At 34.4% G+C, this 22,409-nt stretch overlaps 2 protein-coding genes across 3 annotated transcripts; both read right to left on the minus strand.

The window, feature by feature from the left end:
• Window positions 1–395: 395 nt before the first annotated feature.
• On the minus strand, window positions 396–17,671 carry LOC121972121 (serine/threonine-protein phosphatase 6 regulatory subunit 3-like). Of its 2 annotated transcripts, none has more exons than XM_042523774.1 (19): window positions 17,251–17,671; window positions 15,341–15,444; window positions 14,408–14,494; window positions 14,252–14,327; window positions 14,063–14,137; window positions 13,874–13,927; window positions 12,806–12,865; window positions 12,599–12,715; window positions 9,992–10,086; window positions 9,690–9,892; window positions 8,852–8,949; window positions 7,192–7,295; window positions 6,947–7,112; window positions 6,037–6,159; window positions 5,490–5,572; window positions 5,195–5,327; window positions 2,718–2,747; window positions 1,497–1,567; window positions 396–1,403 (listed from the first exon to the last, which is right to left on the minus strand). In XM_042523774.1, the coding sequence occupies exons 1-19, from the start codon at window positions 17,287–17,289 to the stop codon at window positions 809–811; spliced, it is 2,313 nt and encodes a 770-aa protein (XP_042379708.1). In that variant the 5' UTR covers window positions 17,290–17,671; the 3' UTR covers window positions 396–808. The 2 variants fall into 2 exon arrangements, with proteins under 2 accessions (XP_042379708.1, XP_042379707.1); XM_042523773.1 differs by lacking the exons at window positions 6,947–7,112; window positions 7,192–7,295 and adding exons at window positions 7,905–8,070; window positions 8,151–8,254.
• A 693-nt stretch (window positions 17,672–18,364) lies between these two features.
• Window positions 18,365–21,318, minus strand: LOC121972122 (OVARIAN TUMOR DOMAIN-containing deubiquitinating enzyme 5-like). The gene is made up of 2 exons (XM_042523775.1): window positions 21,036–21,318; window positions 18,365–19,453 (listed from the first exon to the last, which is right to left on the minus strand). Exons 1-2 carry the CDS (start codon window positions 21,119–21,121, stop codon window positions 18,577–18,579), a joined length of 963 nt encoding a protein of 320 aa, XP_042379709.1. The 5' UTR covers window positions 21,122–21,318; the 3' UTR covers window positions 18,365–18,576.
• Window positions 21,319–22,409: the final 1,091 nt, after the last annotated feature.

Below are 22,409 nucleotides of genomic sequence, written 5' to 3' on the forward strand. Positions count from 1 at the left end.
CAAAAATCAAACTTCCAAAATATTTATTTTTAATGAGATTTAAATTATTTTTTTAAAATATTTCTTTGAATACTTTTCCACTGTACCACACCTGTAGAGACTGTCAATCTAAGAAACTATCATTCTAAAATTATTTTTTCCCATCTTCGTAGCTTAATACATGCTCAGGTTTCTGAAATCATAATACAAAGATAATTTAATACTTTTAGTGACACATAGAATTGTCTTAGCATTATGAATAAATTATAAATAATGTGTTGTATTGTATATTTATTATTAAATAGATACAGTATGTTACTACTACTTTAGGATAGAATTTTAACATAATATCAGAGATTAAGAATAAATATTCATAAATTAATAACCTTTTTTGTTTAATGTACAAATGAAACCTAGGACACAAAAGGTTGCACTGTGTAATTAATTGGAATGGGGAAAAAACACAATTTGCACAGAATCAGTAACTGCTCTGACTGAAATCAGTGCATGCATGTCGCATTTTTTTGACAAAAAAAAAAGAAAGAGAGATGAATTTAACCATGCCAAAAATATTTGGAAAAAAAATAATTTAGAAAAATTGAATGGGAAAAAAAAACAAGAGTGCAGAGGAGCAGATTGCCAGTGTTGTGAGTAGGAGCTCTCCTGAAATTCTTGGTCTGTGAATGGCAAAATAAGCTATCAGCCCTAGTAGGATAAGGTCTCTTCCAAGATGAGCCTCCGAGATGCAGGAGAGTGAACCCTGGTTGCCACCTCCAGCAGGCCCATGAATCGACTGATGAATGAAGTGTAAATGTCATCTAGCATGATTTCACTTCCCTGAGTTGTCAATTGTTTTCTTGTGTTCTGGGTCTTCGGCTGCAGTTTCACTTGCGGGTAGCTCTGAGAGGACTTCAGACCTGGATAAACCTCCATTTGCAGGTTCAGGAGTTTTAGTTGATTTGGCATCTTCAACTTGCCCATCTGTTTCTGCATGTTCAGATGAAGTTTGGTGACCATCTGTATCTAGTGCAATTTCTTCCATGGCACATGCTTCCTCCATTTTGAGCTCCCCGTTCGGAATATGTGCAGTAGATTTTAAACCAAGCACTTCAGACTCCGATGTTTCTATCCATTCAACGCACCCTTGTGGCTTCTCACCCTCGCTCGGGCTTGAGTAACTAGCCTCCACTGTGGATTTGCTTACAGGAGAGTTTCCTAGAATGGTAGCGTCTGTTTCTCCTGTATTAGTCACTACTTTTATTTGTGAACAAGTAGCTGCTTCATCCAGGTCTTTCTTTTCATCCAGCACGACCACATCAGACTCATCCGAATTCAGTGATGTTGAAGCAAGTGAGTCAGTTATACGATCACTGACCTCTTTATCATTATCGAAAGCAAACCAGTTGGCATTTGTAAAGAGGGAACTGCCCGTGACAGATTTTTATCGGCGTATTAGAATCATTCTAAAAGAGCAGAAATAAGCAGGCATGCCAAAATGTACATCGTTGTGCCATTACCTGTCCTGATCATCCCCCAAGCGCAAAGATGAAATAACTACTTCTGCAGATTCATCATCAAAATAAGCGTCCTACAAGTCATTTCTCATTTTCAACAAAAACAGAAAAAAAAAATAAAAAACTCAGCCATATGAATTAAGGGAACTGACAAATTGTGTTGTACTATGCAGATTTAGTTACAATAACAACAACAATCACGCTTTATCCCACTAGATTTAGTTAATTGAACAATAATTGAAATAGTAACAAATCAAGTTGAAAATTCATGCAATTAACAAGTGAGAAGACAAATTAAGGAGAACAAGGTATGATGTTCTAGGTAAATCTCCATATCCACACAATGGCAACACTATCTAGAGGACCTCCATGCAAATGATGGATCATCATCATCCTAGTTAGTTGTGATTACATGGAGTAGACCACAAGAATCCTATTCCTTGGAAGTTTAGCAAGGCTATGTCAAACATCCGAATATCTTAAATCACTTTTAATTAGGTTTTATTTTTTGTTTATGTTTTTTTTTTTTTTTCTCCATCACTCTCTCACACATCCAAGTCTAACGGTTTCAACTAGTCCAACTATAGAATCTATCAACTTTGAATATGACCCTGCCATCCTACAACCTATTTACTCTTGTTTTTACATCTATTTGGAGCTAAACCTGTTCACTATCAGATAGTATGTATTTTTTATTTTGCATGGGCTAAATACATTTATTTCAATATTCCCATTTATGTCACACATTTTACATGGGCTTTCTAACAACCTAGCAGTCGTATCCATAAAATACAATTGGTTGTACCATAATCTTATAATTTACAATTGTTTATCCTAAGAGACAAATGACAATCATACAAGACTCTCGAAGCTCTCTTCGTTTCAATTAGCCACTCTTTGTCCAGTTACATATTCATTCACATCTCCTTGTTATAATAGATCCAAAATATCTTTAGCTCTTGAAAAATTTTCAATCTATCCTCTCAAGCCGGTATGTGGCGTCCTCCCTTATTGTGGACAACATTTCGTATATTTAGTTTAGCTTTACTTAAAACTTGATTTTCTAAAGTCTCTCTCTATAATTCTTCCAGTTTATTCAAATTCCATTATTGTCAATTGACACAATATTGATTGCATATTACAAGGAAGAACTAGTAGATAGCCCATTACAAATCCATAAAAAAGACCAAAATGCTAGGAGACTGTGTGGCCATGGGACCATACCTCATCGTCTTGTTCAAAAGATCCTTCTGTCTGTATACAGCAACCAGAGATATTAGTAAATATAACATGAGAAAGCAAAACAAAGTAAACACATTATATGGCTTAGTCCTATAGCTTATATTCCAAGACAACAACACAAGAACAAAATAGAAAGAGAACGTTTTCAAATAAATAATCCAGAAATTGTATTTGGAATATCAACACACTTGATCTCTTTATAGGCTACTATGAATACAACAGTAAGACACATTAACCCCACTAACACAATCCATAAACAAATTGTTACATCATTGTATTGTGCAACTACTGGAAAATTTTCAGGCACATGCAATTAATCCACACACATGCAGTAAACAGGCCTGCTACAGGACCATATGCTGGCAATTATCATATATGCGGCAGAAGAAAAACCTAGCCGCATATATGGATTGCATTAGAACAATAAAATCTGATGCATTCACATTCCATAGCAAGCATGAGTATCAGTGCTCACGTGGCCGGCCAACTTGCATGAAAGACCAAGTGATATGCTGCCTTGACATGAGAGAATTTCATAGGAAAGAAACTGCTATTTGATCCTCACCTAATAGCAATAGTGTCAATGAGATGCGGAATGAGATGCACAGGAGAGAAATGGAGTCTAGTAACTTGATGGTGCCTGATTACGAAACTACATTCCTTGGAAACATGTGCATGAAGGGTAACACATCAAATCCTTGCAGGAGCCTTCAAAGCTCTATCCTCCAATTAAGGGATGGCCAGAAGTCAGCATAGGAAATGGAACTACAACAGATTTCGAGAAGGACCCTTGGAAGTAGCATATTTTTGTCAAAGTGGCCAACCTATGGCCAACCTATTTCAAAGCATCAAAAACTCACTTCATATTTCAGAAGTTTGTGAGCGACTAGAAGGCTAACCATAAGACTGCTAAAAGCTAGTATACATCTTTGGAGATGGGCTAATCGACACAATAATTTTAAATATCTCAGAAAGATCCAATGAGGACAAGTATGAAATGACTCTCCAACTTGTACACTAACTTCGAAGGCAGCCTACCATAATATCAAGGAGAATGGGGATCTCTGCCATTTGAGGAAACAACTGGAAGGGTACAAGGGCATTAAATGTACTAGAGTAGTAATTTTTTGTGGAAATTAGTTTGGAACAGAATTCGCACAAATGAGTTACTAAGATATGCAAAATCCTAACAAGATTGTCTAGGCAGTAGTGTGTAGAAGAGGAAAGAAGTTGAGCACTTCTTAGTAATAATTTTACTTTAGAGGTATGAACTGGAATCAAGGGGAAGGATTAAATAAGGAAAAATGTTGGAAAGAGAAAATTCTTTAGCAGTTTGATAGCGCTATAATTCTGGTCATGACACAAAACAAGGTTATGGTGTCAATCTATAGTATACAGAGTAGTGGTAGAGAATAATTCATGACCACAGTGCTCATGCAGAAATTTTTCAGGAAGTGTGCCATGAAAAAAGCTGAAATGAGAGATTGCATCACCCGATAAGTGTGATGCATTGGTTAGTATAAGGCAGCATGGGGAAACATGTAAAGTCTTCCCATTCCAACTGATTTCATGTTTGATCTATAACCAGAATGATACATTTAGCTTGGCACCGCACTTTTGCTAGCGGTAACCATATAAAAAATGGTATGATGAAAATTCCTATTTTATTTGAGATCTCATTGCATAGGGATGTCTTACTAAAGAGGTCATGCAAAAACTTAAAAAAGTCATGCCCACATGACCACTCTCCTTCACTGTCAGGTCCTAGATCTATCTCCTGTCCATGGCTAAACAAATGACGCTTCATTGAGAAATGCCTAATCAGATTGGTTGAATGGTTTCTCCAAATAGTGGCATCTTCCTGTATCACACTGCCATGTACTCTTATAATGAGCTGAAGTGTCTGGTGCTCCCAGTGCACACATCTATTAGCCTCTGTGATGCAAGATATGCATATGGATTATCCTGTAACACCAAGTACGCGCCAGGGTTTTTCTATGAATGTCTGGTACTAGCCACCTCTCTTCAAAAATGATTTGGCAACATATGGGAGGTAAGATCTATAACATGTATTAACAGCTATGGACCACTGATGTCATTGAGAAGACCCTTTCCTAGGTGTACAATGTTTGTCAAACAAACAGTATAAATGCATCCGATGAGATTGGCATTGGGATGGACTGTGATAAAACCATCTTTTATTTGAGCAACCCCTGTAACATAGTAACATCTGCAATGGATTCATTTCTCATTTACCTATAGTTCCTGTGTGAAATTTCTCTCCTCTTGCACATGTTATTTCTCTCAACAGGCCCATCCAGAAAAAGAATCTGGAACTCGAACACACCATTTTTTTAGAAACCAATCAGACCATACTGCAACAGTTAATAGTTCCATAGATAAATCTTAAAGCCAGGATTGAAAAAAAATTAATGAATTACAAAGCATTCTGATGTTACCTCTTCAATATGATCATAACGATAAATCCTAGGCTGAAAATGCTGATTATCCAGTGTTGTCACGTCAATATCCCTATCTCGGAAATCGTCATCATCACTGTCTCTAACTCGATCCTGTAGTGTTGCAGGACGCCTGAAAATGATGTGAAAATACAAATTTACTTATCAAGAAAAAATCAGAAAGATCTAATAGTGTAGGATGTATTCAATTGAAATTGGATATGAAAAAAAGAACTAAAAAGGGTGATAAAGATTAAGAATCACAGGGCAATAAATTTTTTCCAAAGAAACCTACCCACAAACCCATTGGTAAACATTTTCGATGCAATTCCTCTTGCACAAGACAAATTTGTGCCACTCATCCCAATCATTGTTCTCCTGCAAGTAAAGCAAAATAAAAGAGAAATAAATTACACAAAGCTGAATCGCAACTCAAGTTAAATTATAATTTTTCCTTTATAACTGAAGCACAGTTAACAGAATAAATTAGACAACTGCTGTAAATCTAAGTAACAAACACAGTTACCAAGGATAGAGCACAGCCTGCAGGAGGAAAACTAAGTGCGGGATAACAAAATCATCAAGCATGAAATGATTTTGAGTGCATAGACAACAAAAAATGTATCATTTTTGTTATTTAAAAAAAACATAGTATTTGAATCAAAGAATACTGACTTCACGTCTAATTCAACTAAAACACTGCAATTGAAAGAATTTACCGGAAAAAGTTCATTTCCAAATTTAGGATTTGAAATCCAAATTCAACAATAATAGGGTCACTAATTACATCCAAAATAAAAAAAGTAATATTCCTTTTGAAGAAAAAGAAAAGCCTTAGGAACCTGCAAGTATGCCTTGATTGTGCCGTTGTTGTTTGCTAACTGATTAAGTTTGTTCCCAATGCGAGTAATATGACCCAAATTCCCTATTTTTGGAGGCAACCGTTTTCCTATAAATACTGTAGCCTGCAAAAAAAGCTTTAATATCATAAGAATATTGATAATCCTCATGGATATCTATAAGAAAGGAACATGGCACATAAAACCATGTTGTCAAAAGCAGAAGTGTTTCTAAGGTTTCAAAGTGCCCAATCACTAAGGTCATTACAAGCTGTCACCTCAACCAACCTGAGAAAAGGGCTTTATATTTAAGTTTGTACATTATACATTTGAGGTTCCTACATTCATTATCTATGTAGCAGACTCACATAGTTGGACTCATGGCTTAAATTTAATATTGGTGTGGTTTGCATGCATTATCTTTCACACTGTAGAACTTCAATTTTGTTGCATCAAGCTCAACAGTGGGATTAAATTACTATCTGTAGCCCCATGAATATTGTTTGCTGAAAAATTAATATTTTTACAGTATAAACAATAGGAAACAAATGAACTATAAAAAACAAGTGAAGAGAAAATATGTTCTTTGAACACAAAATAAAAGATCTCTTATATAAATGTTACATGGTTTGAAAGAGGAGATGAGAGGAAAAAAACACTAAATTAGTAAAAAGTAAAAGACTTAGATAGACAGTCACCTAGGTGACCTTTTTTAAAGACGTGAATAGAGCTTTTAAATGAGTTGTCTTGTGAGAATAGATTCAAGGAACTTGAGTAACACCTTGGCTATGCTGAGTATTTTTGCGCTTGCATTAGTATCTTTTAACAATAATGCATAAAGCAAGCACAGTTTGGTGTAATGGGGCATAGAATACATAAGAAAATTCATAAGCTAAGTTCCTTTAAAACATACCTTCCCAGAATCAGTTGACAAGGAAGACTGCTTTTCAGCGGCAAGAATTTTGCCAACAATGTCACAGTCATGCAACATATGTTCAATTAATGGAATCCTCCTACTTTCTAGACATGATCCAATAATATTCTCGGCGTGATGATGCAGAAAGTTATTGAAAGGGTACCTGAAGTTCCATAAAATTCTAAAAACTAGATCTAGAGTTGACAAAGTCATCAGATAAAAATGGGAGTTATTATACTCACTCAAAAAACAAATCTATCACGCGCTTGATTGCACCCAATTGGACCAGTTCTTTTTCAACAGCTTCACTCCCGATTGTTAACAACACAGAAATGAACTCCACAATCTGGAAGAAAAGGTACACCATGTCTGAAAATTATTGTCATCGAGATAGTGTGGGACAACCAATTTTAATTATTCAACATAATATCTAGTCCTTTAATTCACAAGATAATCAGTGACAGGAGATAGAAACTTGAAAGAAAATGTTTGTACCACAACTAATAGAACATCAGCATTAAGAGGCACAAATTAGTTAGTTTGTTTTCACAGATTAAGATAACAAATAGTGATAGTTAAATGTATGCAAACTTATCTTTTAAATAATTATTCAAAGATATCCACTTATTATGACATTGAAATATCTACATCGCCAGCAAAAAATGACAGTAAAACCAATTTCAGAAACATAACTAGAAAACTTGTGGTAATGTGATACCTTCGAATGATCTATATCCTTTCATTTGTTCATATGTTTTTGCAATAGAGCTTTTAAATGAGTTGTCTTGTGAGAATAGATTCAAGGAACTTGAGTAACACCTTGGCTATGCTGAGTATTTTTGCGCTTGCATTAGTATCTTTTAACAATAATGCATAAAGCAAACACAGTTTGGTGTAATGGGACATAGAATACATAAGGAAGAAAATTCATAAGCTAAGTTCCTTTAAAACATACCTTCCCAGAATCAGTTGACAAGGAAGACTGCTTTTCAGCGGCAAGAATTTTGCCAACAATGTCACAGTCATGCAACATATGTTCAATTAATGGAATCCTCCTACTTTCTAGACATGATCCAATAATATTCTCGGCGTGATGATGCAGAAAGTTATTGAAAGGGTACCTGAAGTTCCATAAAATTCTAAAAATTAGATCTAGAGTTGACAAAGTCATCAGATAAAAAATGGGAGTTATTATACTCACTCAAAAAACAAATCTGTCACACGCTTGATTGCACCCAATTGGACCAGTTCTTTTTCAACAGCTTCACTCCCGATTGTTAACAACACAGAAATGAACTCCACAATCTGGAAGAAAAGGTACACCATGTCTGAAAATTTTTGTCATCGAGATAGTGTGGAACAACCAATTTTAATTATTCAACATAATATCTAGTCCTTTAATTCACAAGATAATCAGTGACAGGAGATAGAAACTTGAAAGAAAATGTTTGTACCACAACTAATAGAACATCAGCATTAAGAGGCACAAATTAGTTAGTTTGTTTTCACAGATTAAGATAACAAATAGTGATAGTTAAATGTATGCAAACTTATCTTTTAAATAATTATTCAAAGATATCCACTTATTATGACATTGAAATATCTACATCACCAGCAAAAAATGAAAGTAAAACCAATTTCAGAAACATAACTAGAAAACTTGTGGTAATGTGATACCTTCGAATGATCTATATCCTTTCATTTGTTCATATGTTTTTGCAATAACAGATGGCAATGACTAGTAGGCAATATCCTAATATCCAAAACTAGATAAATAGGAACTAGTACATGGCAATCAAATACAAAGAGATATACTCAAGTCTTTTCTGCTGCTCCTGGGCTCATCCAATACATTTATTATAAAATAAAAACATAGAATTCATAATAAGGTCTTTACGATACCTTCAGTCTTTGTTTCCCAAGAGGAGGTTGTAGTTTCCCATATGTGGTAAGCAAGATAACATCAGATGAAGAAATTTCCAGTAATCTCAGTAAATCACCTGTTCATGTTCTAATATGTTAAAAAAAGGAAAACACAGATGAATTTGAGAAACCAAAAGTCACAGATGCTTATGGTTGCCCTTAGAAACTTGAGAAGAGCAAAAAATTTATAAATGGTTTTTTGAGGCTTGCACTAAGTAAATAGATAAGTCTCAACCTTAAGAGTTTATGAATGAGTTTAAATGGTTCGCTACTTAAAAACTTGCAAGGTCCTCAAAAATGAGATAGCATCAAAAATCACTAAACTGCAGTGGAAGATTAACTTCAAATGTTCACATTAATTTACAGAAGATAATTTTTGTACAAAATCATTTTCTGCCAATCAACAAACCACTTCATGCCATCACTGATCCACAATCAGCATGGTGATCTTGAATCTAGAATGGGACATGTTAGAAAACTGGCTGACACAAACTAATCTGCACAAAGGTCCCACCACTGCCTCCAAAGGTAAGGACAAACGTTGGGACCAAGAGAAATTTTAATAGAACATGAATTGCAAACAAATCAGTCCAGCTGAGTTGAACCTAAACAAATCCAGATTCAGTAACCATATAATCACTTTGCTCTTGATTTAGGCACTTAAAATAAACTAAAAGAGCAAACAGAAGAAAATCTAGTAAAACCATAGCACATTAAGCCAGCTATAAGTTATTGAGAAAAAGAAAATTGTAGACCTTATTTTATTGAAAGAATATTTAGTACAGACTCATAAATTACCAACAGTAGTAACAAATACCTAGTCTCCCCAACATTCCTTCCACTGTATCTTGACTTACAGTAACAACTGTCCCATGACTTGATTGGCTTCTAAATGCCTGATAGGAAGATGCTACCATCCGTTTAGGATCTAACAAACATATGCAGAAAGACAGGGCATAAAATAACACGGATTTAGGTCTGGAAGCTTCCAATGCATGAGAAAACAATCTCCCCACATAACTGCATTTTGACAGCAAAATTATATCACAAAAATAACTCCAAATATAACGTCATTGCCATGAGAAGCTCATGTGCATAGAAATCATAGGTCATGATTACCTTGGGCTGCAGATTTTGGCTGCAAGAACAGGGGGGGCACATCGAATAATGGCACAAAGAATTTCTGTTGCATTGGCATGGACTTCAGGAGAGTCCTATATAAACATATTGCAATATCAGAGATATAATCAACTCAATCTCAGATACAATGAAAATGAAGACGCCATCACCCATGTCTAATAAGTATGAAAAAAAGTCCTCTATGTCTATACTACAACAACAACAAAGTCTTATCCCACTAAGTGGGGTCGGCTATATGGATCCTTCTACGTCATTGAGCTATATACCCTACTATATCATCATATATATTTAAATAAATTTTATCTTGTTTTATTATTGCTAACCAAGTCTTTTTTGGTTTTCCTATTTGATATGTGTATTTGTCATAATTTCACATCTAACTGGAGCATTTTTTAGTCGTCTAAGTACATGTTCGTACCATCTTAAACGTGTCTCTCGGAGTTTTCCCACAATAGATGCAACGCTGTCTTTCTCTCTAATGCTCTCATTTCTTATTCTTTCCATCATCGTATATCCACGCATCTACCTTAACATCCTTATCTCTGCAACTCTCATCTTCTGCTTATGTGCTCGAGTCATAATCCAACATTCAGCACCATATAACATAGCAAGTCAAACGACCATTTTATAGAACTTCTCTTTAAGTTTTAAAAGTACTTTACGATCACATAAAATACCCGATACTTTCCTCCATTTCAAATGTGTTGTTTATATTCTATATAAGACATCTCTCTCAATTCCTTCATCATTTTAAAAAATGATCCTAAATACTGAAAGCTCTCATTTCTAGACAATTTGTAATCTCTTATTTTAACAATTGTCTCATTACATTTAATATTACTAAACTTTAATTCCATATATTCCGTCTTTACTTTACTAAGCTCAAAACCTTTCACTTCTAGTGTTTCCCGCCGAGATTCTAGTTTAGCATTTACTTCTTCACACGTCTCTTCTATCAAAACAATATCATCTGCAAACAACATGTACCACGGTACTATGTTTTGAATGTATCTAGTAAGTTCGTCGATGATTAGTGAAAAAAGATAGGGACAAGTTGATCCTTGATATAACTCTATCTTTATTGGAAATACTTCAGTTAAACTTGCTGAAGTTTTCACCCTGGTCGTTACATCCTCATACATATCCTTAATCAGTTCAATATATGCTACACTAACACCTCTCTTTTCTAAAATTTTCTATATAATTTCTCTTGGAACTCTATCATAAGCTTTTTCTAAGTCAATGAATACTATGTGTAGATCTTGTTTTTACTTCCTACATTTTTCAATTAGTTACATGAGAAGATGTATAACTTCAGTTGTCGACCTTCCAAGCATGAACCCAAATTGATTTTCAATCACTGTGGTTTCCTTAATATTTTTTCTATTACTCTTTCCCAAAGTTTCATGGTATAACTCATTAGTTTAATACCCTTATAATTTGTACAATTTTGTACGTCTCTCTTGTTTTTATATAAGGGAACTAGAGTACTTACCCTCCATTGATCAGGTATTTTTTTTGTTTTCGATATCATATTAAATAATTTTATAAGTTATTCAATACCTTATTTCCTTATACACTTCCATACCTCAATCAGAATATCATCTAGTCCAACGGCTTTTCCATTTTGCATCCCTTTAAAACTTGTTCTACTTCTGAAATTTGAATTCTACGATAAAAATTTAAATTTCTATACTCTTTTGACCTAGTTAAATTACCTAAGTTAAATTAGTCACATAAACCTTCATTAAAAAATTGATGAAAATACCTCTTCTAACCCTCTTTTATTTCTCCATCATTTACTAGTACTCTCTATTGCATTCATCTTTAATACATCTTATTTGGATAAGATCTTTTATCTTCCTTTCTCTCACTTTAGCTATTTTATAAATGTCTCTTTCCTCTTCTTTTGTATCCAATTTTTGATATAATCATTCAAAAGTTTCATTTATTGCTTCATTCACTACTTTCTTAGCTTATTTTTTAACTATTGTATTTCCTCATTTTTACAAATATATAATTCCTTATAAGCTATTTGTTTTTCCTTCACTTTCTCTTGTACTTTCTCATTCCACTACCAAGATTCCTTACTTAGTGGTGCATGTACCTTTGACTCACCGAGTACACTTTGATACCATCTTATCCCATGTCGTATTAAAGTCACCGTATATTTCACCTAATGCTTGTACTCCTACCTTTTCCTTAAATATATTTTACTTCCCATCTTTTAACTTTCACAACTTAATTCTTGAAGTCGTATATATTTTCTTTCTATTGATACTATGTTTGAGGCGTATATCCAACACTACTACATTAGTGAAATATCTAAGAAATAATAATACCATCCTTTTATGAACTTGAAATTTCATATGTATATAGGCATTTTAAGGAGAGACTGCCCACTAAAGTATAATCATTCAAACATAATCCAAACTTGTCGTCAAGTTAATTATTTTTCGTTTTTAGTGTAATGCCCTACAATAAATGGCCATTTGCAGCCCTTAACACTGATTATTTTCAGAGCCTTCAAAGGCATGATCAAAACCCTTTAGTTACTTCTACTAAGTAGGCACAATAGAGACATACCGATGAGCTAAATTTATCCAAAATCATGTCAAGAACATCGACATGTTCCAACCATTGCATTGAATCCATATAGTTGGAATGCATATTTTCATCAGCTCCAGTTAATCGAACTAGTACCTGCTTCACATGGCCACATCAGAACTAGCTAAAAGAATATAGAAAAGCAAAGAGTTTTCTGTAGAGTTAATAAAACCAAGAACCACTGACCTCCATTATTGATGTGATACCAATGAGGTCAACAAGTTGACCAATTATCTCTATATGGTTCTATACAATAGAAAAAAATTCATTAATATGCAGCCACATATGCAAGTGTTGACAGAAAGAACGCACTCATAAGTAATGGGGTGAAAGTTTTGGGAAAAAGAATGAACTACAACATGTCAATCAACATTCACTTCATGGTTCTCAATAGTTACTAAACAACTGTAGATGTTGATCCCAAGCCTATATAAAAAAGGTTGAAGGTTGTGCTAGGCATAGGCAAATAAAGTTTGTCTAAACATATAACTCTAGATAGTTGTGATTGATGATGATGAATTACCAAGAGTGTAAAAATGATTTTTCTACGTTGTCAACTTACATCATACTCAACTCTAAGGCGTCTTTTGCACTTGCACGAGACAGACGTATAAAATGTCCTTGATATATATTATTCGCAAATGATATTGTACTAATCAATAAGATCAAAAAGGTAAAATTTGAATTATTAGAGAAATCAAAGGTACTTGCAACAAAAATGAAATAAAAGAGACATAGTTTGAATACTAACAAAAGAAATGAGAAAATAGTTAAAATGAATGGATATGAAATTCCAATAGGAGCTTTAGATATTGAAAAACAGTTATTAATGGAATAGGTTGTTGAAATTAAGAGGGATTTTTGCAATCTTGTATGATCATAGTGTGGCCTTTAAGCTAATAGAAAATTAATATAAAACTGTGGTGGTACAAGCCATCAAACTTTGTGGATCAGAACATGGGAGTGTTTGCACAGTTAGAGAAATTGAATTCATAAGATTAATGATGTAAGAGAGAGACACAGGGAAACAAGTTAATATAATAAAAAGTTATTTAAGAGTTGAATGTTCAAGCGATATAACATTTAGAGTTCAAAGGAAGACAAGATCTACATAACTGAACCAAGAATAGTCAGACCTAATGCAACTTGATGATGATAACTATTTTTCCATATAATTTCAATATAACCATAAAACAGAGTAATAAATTAACAATAGTGTAACAGAATTTTTATAATTGATGATGATTCACAGACCTGAATATATTTGATGAATGGAGCTGTCTTCCTAATCATCAGGCATATTACGACCTTGCCAAGCAACAGAGATATTAGCATTTAACAGATGGTAGACAGAGGAAAAAAAAGAGAGAGAAAACAAAATAATGCAAAGAGTTATGTCATAATATGCCAACTGACTCAATCAAAAAGAAAGCTGAATTTTACCTTACTGAAATAACCAGCAAGCAACGTATTGTGCACATGATCTGGCTTGATGAAGGAGAACAACAAATCCATCAGCTGCAAAAGAGAACAGAAAAGGCCAATATATGCGATGATAAAGATAAATAATGATAGTAATGTTATCAAAAAAAAGAGAGAGAAGAAGAAAAGCAATCAATGGAAGTACTTCACCTCTACATCCTCAACTAAAGATCTCAAAATTATATCAACCTCACAAGTGAATATCTCACTTGCAATAAAAGGAAGCCTGCAATAAAGACAAAACTCAACAAAATATGTAAGAGGTAGAAACATTTAACAGTCACTAAAGACAAACAAATGTCTCACTTGAGAATGTGTTTCTTATCAGCATCCATAGAAGGCTCCTCTACAATATAAAGGAGCAACTTCTCCACTTGGGCCTTCTCTCGCAAACTGAAAACATAAATATATTAGAAAAAAAACTAGCATGAGGAAACCAAAAAAATAAAAGAGATCACACATTACAGATTTAGTAACAAAGAAATATGAATAAAATAGAGTAATTTGGTGCTCGATGTATGGGACTAATTGACTAAGTGTCGGGACAAAGTGATTGTTACACAGAGAATAGAGTCATAGGAAGAATAATTATGTGCTCAACATCATAGGAAGAATAATTAAACATATGCCTTTTAAATCTACTCCAAGGATATTTTTTCAGTTAAAACTTAAAAGGTATACCAAAAAAAATTTCAACTAGGTTCTTCTAAAATAACCCGTGTGATTTGATCACTCATCTACTTAAGGGGCATGAACATTTAAAATATTTAGTATCTCATGTCTTAAAATCAACTTTAGCACAACAAACCAATCTCCATATCTTTTTACTTTGAAAGGCGTATCCTTATAATCCTTAAATAAGAAAATACCTAGTCCATTTTTTTTAACTTTTCCTACATGCAAAATTTTAATTTTTAACTTTTCTTATTAGGTTTATTTTTAACATTCAAATTATTATCCATGTGCCAATTTTCAGTGTAATAATATACAGCTAGTCAACTCTACTATGAAACTATCTAATGGGCTGAAATACACAAGCATAATGAAAGTTCTGTTAATTTTTGTGAACATTTACTTCCTCAGAAGATATCACATAGAGTTCACTTTGGTGATATAAGATAATAAAAACTTTGAAGTTCCTCTGCATCTAATTATTACAAATTATGAACAAAGGAGACAGGAGTAAATCTTCCAAGTTGATCATACATCAAGAAATCAACTAAAGAGTGTAACTATTACAAATTTATAAGGCGGGTATTCAGTGCTTTGCACTCTTGGATTATCTCATCCTCATCAAGAAGTTCATCTAGAGTAAAATTTTCCTTCTCCAAAATGGAATCCACCTGAAATAATTTAAGAAATTACTGAAGGAAGGCATGTAATGTTTGCAAGTAGATGTGTGATATTCTTGGAAAGAATAAAAAACAAATTGTCATCAAACTAGAATTAACAACAATTTGAACCTGTACACTAGTTGATTAATGAATACACATGAAAAAAAAAAAGCATTAGAAAAAGAGGGAAAACAAGTATATACAATGAAACAAAAAGTTATGCATATGGTGCAAAAAGCTGAACTTAAACATTTAAAAGCATGTTCATTATCAAGTAAATAAGAAGTTAATGATAGGGTTATAAAAAAGTCAAACTGATATTTTCAGATTGCTTATTCTCAAACTTGAGGAAGTCAAGTTATATCTAATTGGAGATTAAACATTATGTCCAAGCTTTGTTGACAAATAGTGCCATGATTGCTCAGATACTCATGGATTCTAAGAAATTAAGCAAATTATGTTTATGTATGTCAAATTTAGTAATTGGAAAAGATTTAAGGTGGTTCATCATTTGAGACAAACATAAATGACCATTTAGCAAACCAACTACCAAGCTTGTTCAAGAAATTCTAGTTCATTTGGAATGAATATGGCTTGCAACTAAAGACACAAAACCACCACTGTTGGTAAAAAAAATATCAAGGGAAAGTTATGAGCAAGCAAGTCAATGAACAAGAATTTCTCAAGGTAATCTCATATATATGTAAATAGAATAAATCCAGTTGACTAGATCAGAGACAAACAAATACATCAAAGCCAAAAATTTAAAGACAAGTTGGTCTACGTCAGATATATGTGGATAAAAATGTTGGAGGAAAATCCCTATTAACCACTAAGAAACAAGATCATTTTTTATCCCTTCATCATCTTTTCATCCTGTGATATGATGTTTTTTGTTATATTGACAGGAACAATTTCCGCCAAAACAAAAACCAAAGTCTTGTGCTCCCTAACTCGAGCAGGTGAATGAATGTTTACATTGAAAGAAACAGTTTCCAGCAAAGCAAAAACCAATGTCTTGTACTCCCTAATTCGAGCAGGTGAATGAATGTTTACATTGAAAGAAACAGTTTCCGCCAAAACAAAACAAGAAAAGTGATGCCTTGTACTCCCTAATTCGAACAGGTGAATGGTTGTTTAAATTGACAGAAGCAGTTTCCACCAAAACAAAACAAGGAAAGTGATGTTTTGTACTTCCTAATTCAAATAGGTGAATGGTTGTTTAAATTGACAGAAACAATTTCTAACAAAACAAAAACCAATGTCTTGTAATTCCTATTTCAAGCAGGTGAATGGATATTACCAGCTTAAATCAATTAGATTAGAAATCTAGACTCTCTAGCACTGCAAAGGGGAAATTTAAATTTGCATGAAACGTGGAAATACAATCATCCTCCCCACTTTCACCAGTTCACCCTCTCTGGCGTTCTTGTATGTCTCTAGTGTTTGAATAAGTACACTATTACAGGAGCGAACTCAGCAATCCAGTCATTCACTTCAGGAAACATATTAACAAATAGGCACATAATTACAGAGCCAACAGGGCAATCCAGTTATTCACTTCAAAAAATGAATAAGTAAATTTCTACTCTCTAGTGTGATCAATTTTTTTATTTCTTTCAAACAACCTTCAAAACTAACTTGTAGATAACGAATTATATCAGTTGTTGGCTTCATTTCATCAAATTCTCAGATTCGTAATTTCTAAGAAACAAAATGCAAATCCCTTATTTCAAATAGCTGGCCCAATGGGCAGAACAAAATGGTAATAACACGCACAAAAAAAAAAACGTATATGAGAAGACCAAAACCTACCGGCGATGAATGGCTAAATGTGCTCATGCGCCAGAACATCTTGACGGCTCCCAACGGAAAGATCCCGATAGCAATCCGACGCCCAGACTTCCAGATCTAGGGTTCCCAATACCCAGCCCCGTTTCTACCAATTCGCTCCCGGATCACGGAGAAACCACAAGCAAGCCTTTTTTTATAAAGAAAAAAAAACACAACCCGAATTCCTCGATCTCAACGCCGCCAAACTGCTCTGCCAGAGGACCTAAAGTGAACGGATAAATCAATACGAAGGAGGAGAGAATGGGATCGGATTGGAGAGGAGCTCGGAGAAGGAAGCGAAGGTGGCAGAGAAGGGAGACGATACGAAGCGTCGTTCCCGTCGCGGAGTGCTTCGGCGTAGAAGGCGATAAAAAAATGGAAATCAAAAAACAAAATTATTCGTGGGGAGGAATTTGTAACAGCAGATCGGTTGTTCTCGTTAATTTTGTTTTTTTTATTTGAAAAAAGGAAGAAAAAAATTATTATATGTGCATATTTGTTTAATCGTTTAATTCGATTATTCACAAGTCAAACTCTAATGGAATTTTATTTATATTTATACAAATATACAATTTTAATTTTAAAATATTCAAATTTAAATCATTTTAAATTATAATTTGCTTTTGTTTGAATCAAGATTCAAAACCACTCGTACCAAAATTTGAACTCGAATTTCATTTCAAACCGAGTTGAGCAAAATTATTTATATTTTCAAATTTCAAATTGAATTTCACATATATTTATTAAATCCTAAACTCAAATATCAATATTTTCAATATATTCAACTAAATTTTATTCTTTTGCACCCCTAATTGCTAAATTTAATTTTGTTTCCTAATTATCTCTTTAAAAGTATAAAAAGGGCCCAACTGAAATACATGACCTCAAAATCACATTACAATAATTTTACCATTATAAAGAGAATATTATTATGCTCTCAATTTACTTATTTGAGTTTATAGTCCATAAAAAATCATATTACAATCAAATATGAGTTTAATAAAATTACAATACATAATAGTGTTTGTATAACACATAGCTTGAGGGTGCTTTAACAATTTTTATACCAAACCAAAGATCAAAGTAAGAACATGCACTTAAAGTCTTAAACTGAACATAGATAAACATTATATGATATGACCATGTTTCTTCAAAATTACCATGTTATTTAAAGGAAACAACTCTCACAAAAGATCACCCTCTCAAGTTTAACAACACAAGAGGGGCGAGTGATTCTCTGGTTTTATAGGTCTTTGTACATCAGGGACAGATCGCTAATTATAGGTACATTGCACAAAGGAGCCCAAGTTACATTGTTGTGTTGGGAACTACCGAATTGTAATGCTCGCCGAGGCCATAAGCGTGTCGATGATATGATAACATTATGCTAGGGTTGCCTACTTCACTTCCAATCTCAGACTTGTATTCTTTCCCCATTTCCACATCTGGAAAAGAACCTGAGTATATGACGATATGTTTCTTGAGGCAATGTACAAGAGCACTGAGCTCAAGTTGTCCTCCCCAGGCTGCTGTTGACTCTACTTCTACACAGTACTTGTCGAATCTTTCCAAGGGTGAGCTGTCTGATTCTACCTCGATCTTACTCTCTGATAGGAAAAACGGTAGAAAATCTGGCGTGTGGTTTCTCATGTACTTAGCAGTCATTTTGCGAAGCTCCTGGAAACTGTAGGGTGATACACCATTAGAGCAAAGTGAGAGCTGGTTTTCGACAGCTCTATAGAGACAGTGGCCATCTGGTTTTATCTCATTGATTGTCAGACCCAGTGGCTCCAACTTCCTCTCCAGCTTCTCGTTTTCAATCATGCGATCGCTAAGCATGTTGCTCTGCTCTTCCTGTATCCTCTGCTCTCTTGCAGCTTCTTCTTGCGCTCTTTTTTCTCTTCTCCTTGTTCCTTTGTTGGGTTTTGCCGGGTCACCATGGCGAACAACATTAAATCCAGCAATGGCCTTGGCCAAATTATCTACATTAGATTTCTCAGCGCTTTCACTTGTCGTATAGCCCAGCAATGTAAGTTCTCGCACATGTTTAGCTTTTAATTGAGTTTGAAGTTGAGATATCTCTTCTTCCACTTGCTTCCTTTTAGCTTTCTGCTCGGCTTTACTTCCTTTAGCAGCAGCCTTTTTAAGATTCATTTCCTTGTTATGGAGCTTGGCAATCTCTTGCCTGTAAATACAGACACAAAATGTTGATATGTTGAAGAAATGGAAAAAGTGGAGCCGAGGAAAAGAATTGAACAAAACCAAGTGTTGGATTACTAAATCTCCCTTGTCAATTTCAGTGCGAAAGACATACATCGCCATAGAAACTGATACATTTAACAAATGTAACAAAAAGACAGCAAGCTGAAGAAGATGCACTAATAGAATCAGTGAAACAATGGAACTCAAGAAACAATCATGGATTCGAATTTGCACTCAAATGGTGCGAGTATAATCAAGTTTGATAGATACCATAAAAAATAATCCATGGAAACTGCAAATATTGTCTGGAAACCTAAACACCCTAACCTGATCATGATATTATAAAGCCACGGCATTATTTTTCATATTCATCTAGATTTTCCACTCTAGATCTACCAGTTTCACAGTTTGTAACCACTCAGAAGAACTAGTTTTGAGATCTAAATGCTTAAATCATATCCAGGTTCAACAAAAAAAAGCAAGTTATGAGATGTTAATAATCTTTTTCCATGTAAAGATATTCACAATTCACCTCTAGTTATGGAAGAAACTAAATTAGTTTCCTTTTCCACTCACATCCTATGTAAACTATGATATAGAATGGGTTTTGATATATCCTTGCATAGAACTTAGTCCCCAAATGGTTGGAACAAACACGAGTCGATAATGATGATGATCCTTATATCGAAAGGGAGGTTAATCATCTGCCCTCAAGTTAGATGGGATATCGTTTGTACCTATTTATTGACTTACATCCAGTTCCTTCCAATTTTTACCGTTCCAAATAAACAGATGTAAAAAAAAAAAAAAAAATTGTGGAACCGCCACATCAGCGGCCCCCCTAGAGCCGGTCCCACGGATATGGAGGGAGGTAAATGCAGGTACACAGGTGGAAAGTGCATAGCGGAGACGTTAACCCCATTGCATGCATCTTTTCCAAGATAATATATCATCTGTTATGATTGTAACTACATAACAAGATGCCTATTATCAGATGTTAAGTTCCACTAATCTTTCAAAAAATGACCAAGTGACAATCAAATGCCTCCTAAATAAAATCCAAGAAGTTGGCGATGCAAATTTTGTCCTTGCAAATTGATTTTAAAAATTGGAAATGGATGGTTAGCAACTATTTCTAAGTGAATCGCATGGTATCATCAAGGAGCACTGTTCAATCGCCAAGACAGAGAATGTAATGGACTGAGACCAATGTCCAGTCTGTACAAGATTAAGACAGTAGAGATCAATCCAAGACCTTTTGAATTGGCGAGGAACTTCGATGGATTTGATTGAATAATTAATATTGCACAGTAAACAACACACAAGCCTTCATAACAGGATAAAATATAGATTTGGGGGTTTCGTCCAATAAATAGCCAAACTCAACCAAGTGATAATCAGTATAAAGGAAGATCGTCTTCCTTCAAAATTCTATATCTGATCTCGCGATGCAGGAAATCCGAATACAACAAAAAGGTGGGAAAAGTTAAACAAACAGCGAATAAAAAACGCATTTTGTAGATGACAAAGAAAGAAAAAAAAAACTGAGCTTTGAGTGCCACTACCGGTGCCTCGAGAGCATCTCTTCGCGTGTCTCCTGTGGTTCTTCCCTGGAAGCGCTTCCCTCCGCTTCTTCAGCCATCTCCATCATCGATGCAGAAATCGGAGAGGAAGAGAGGCGGTGTGGCGCGATTCCTCAGAGAGCAATGCACGAGTGAAGAAGGCTCGAGGCGACGTCGCCGGAGCAAAACATCGACTTCGACGGCGGAGATACAAACGGCCGGGAGTAGCCTTGTGTTTAGGGTTTGGCTATGCTTCTTGTATCGACTTAAAAAAAAATCATTATCATTATCTAATGTCAAATTTATTTATCGCCTTTTTATCGAACCAGTAAGATGGCAATTATCAAATCACTTAGGATACTGAACCAAATTAGGAGTGAACAGTCCATCCATCAAATCGATCAACTCATTTATATCAATACGAATTGAATCGAAAAAAAAATAATCTGCTGGATATAGGGTCTTAATATTACATTATCTGATCTAGTAGGGTCGGATAGTTTTTTATCCCAATAACCGAACCAACTCGATCCGATCACCCCTACTTGTAGCAACTAATGTTGATAAGTTGTTACACGTTGTAGTAACTACTATCGATAAGCTGTTACACGTTGTAATAGTTATTTCCGATTAGCTGCTATAACGTGTAATGAGTAATGTCTATTATCATTTTTAAAAAATTTATTTATTTTTGTTATATTTATATTTATATTTATATTTTATATTTCATTGAATATAGGATCAGATATCCAAATAACTGACAACCCGTCGGATATCTGAAACATAAGAACCGCCAGATGTAGGGTCGAATGTAGGTCTCGATTTTACATTATCTGATCTAATATGGCTGGAGAATTTTTTACCCCAATAACCGAACCAACTCGATCCGTGATCACCCCTAAACCAAATGGCATATCTGAACAAAAATCATCTCTCGCATGAGGTATTGTGATTATGACTCTGAGATTCAAATCTCGATAAAATTAAGATAAATATTTTTTTTATGTGTTAGTTATTATTCTAAAAGTTAATAGTCATTCGTGATTTATCTTTTCCGTACTGATCCTGGACCGGATTGACAGAGACGCTGAAGATGAACATATTTATCTTTTACCACCATGAACCAAAATCATCTCCCGATAACCTTTTTCCGAGCGGAAATGAAATCTAAATCTAAACCTTTTTCCGACCGTGTATGGTGTGTTTCCTACTGTTTTCAACAGCAACTCAATGAAGATAAACGGTCATCCCCTCCTGACCATTGAAGTCTTAACCGGGGAAACACAGCTATGTCTATGTTTCTACCGGTCTGTGTTAGTTTCAAGTCTACTAGTGGGCTGAAACTCAACTATGTTCTTTTGTCGATAAGTGCTCAAA

This window comes from Zingiber officinale, chromosome 4A, assembly GCF_018446385.1.
Source record: "Zingiber officinale cultivar Zhangliang chromosome 4A, Zo_v1.1, whole genome shotgun sequence".
NCBI lineage: Eukaryota > Viridiplantae > Streptophyta > Magnoliopsida > Zingiberales > Zingiberaceae > Zingiber > Zingiber officinale.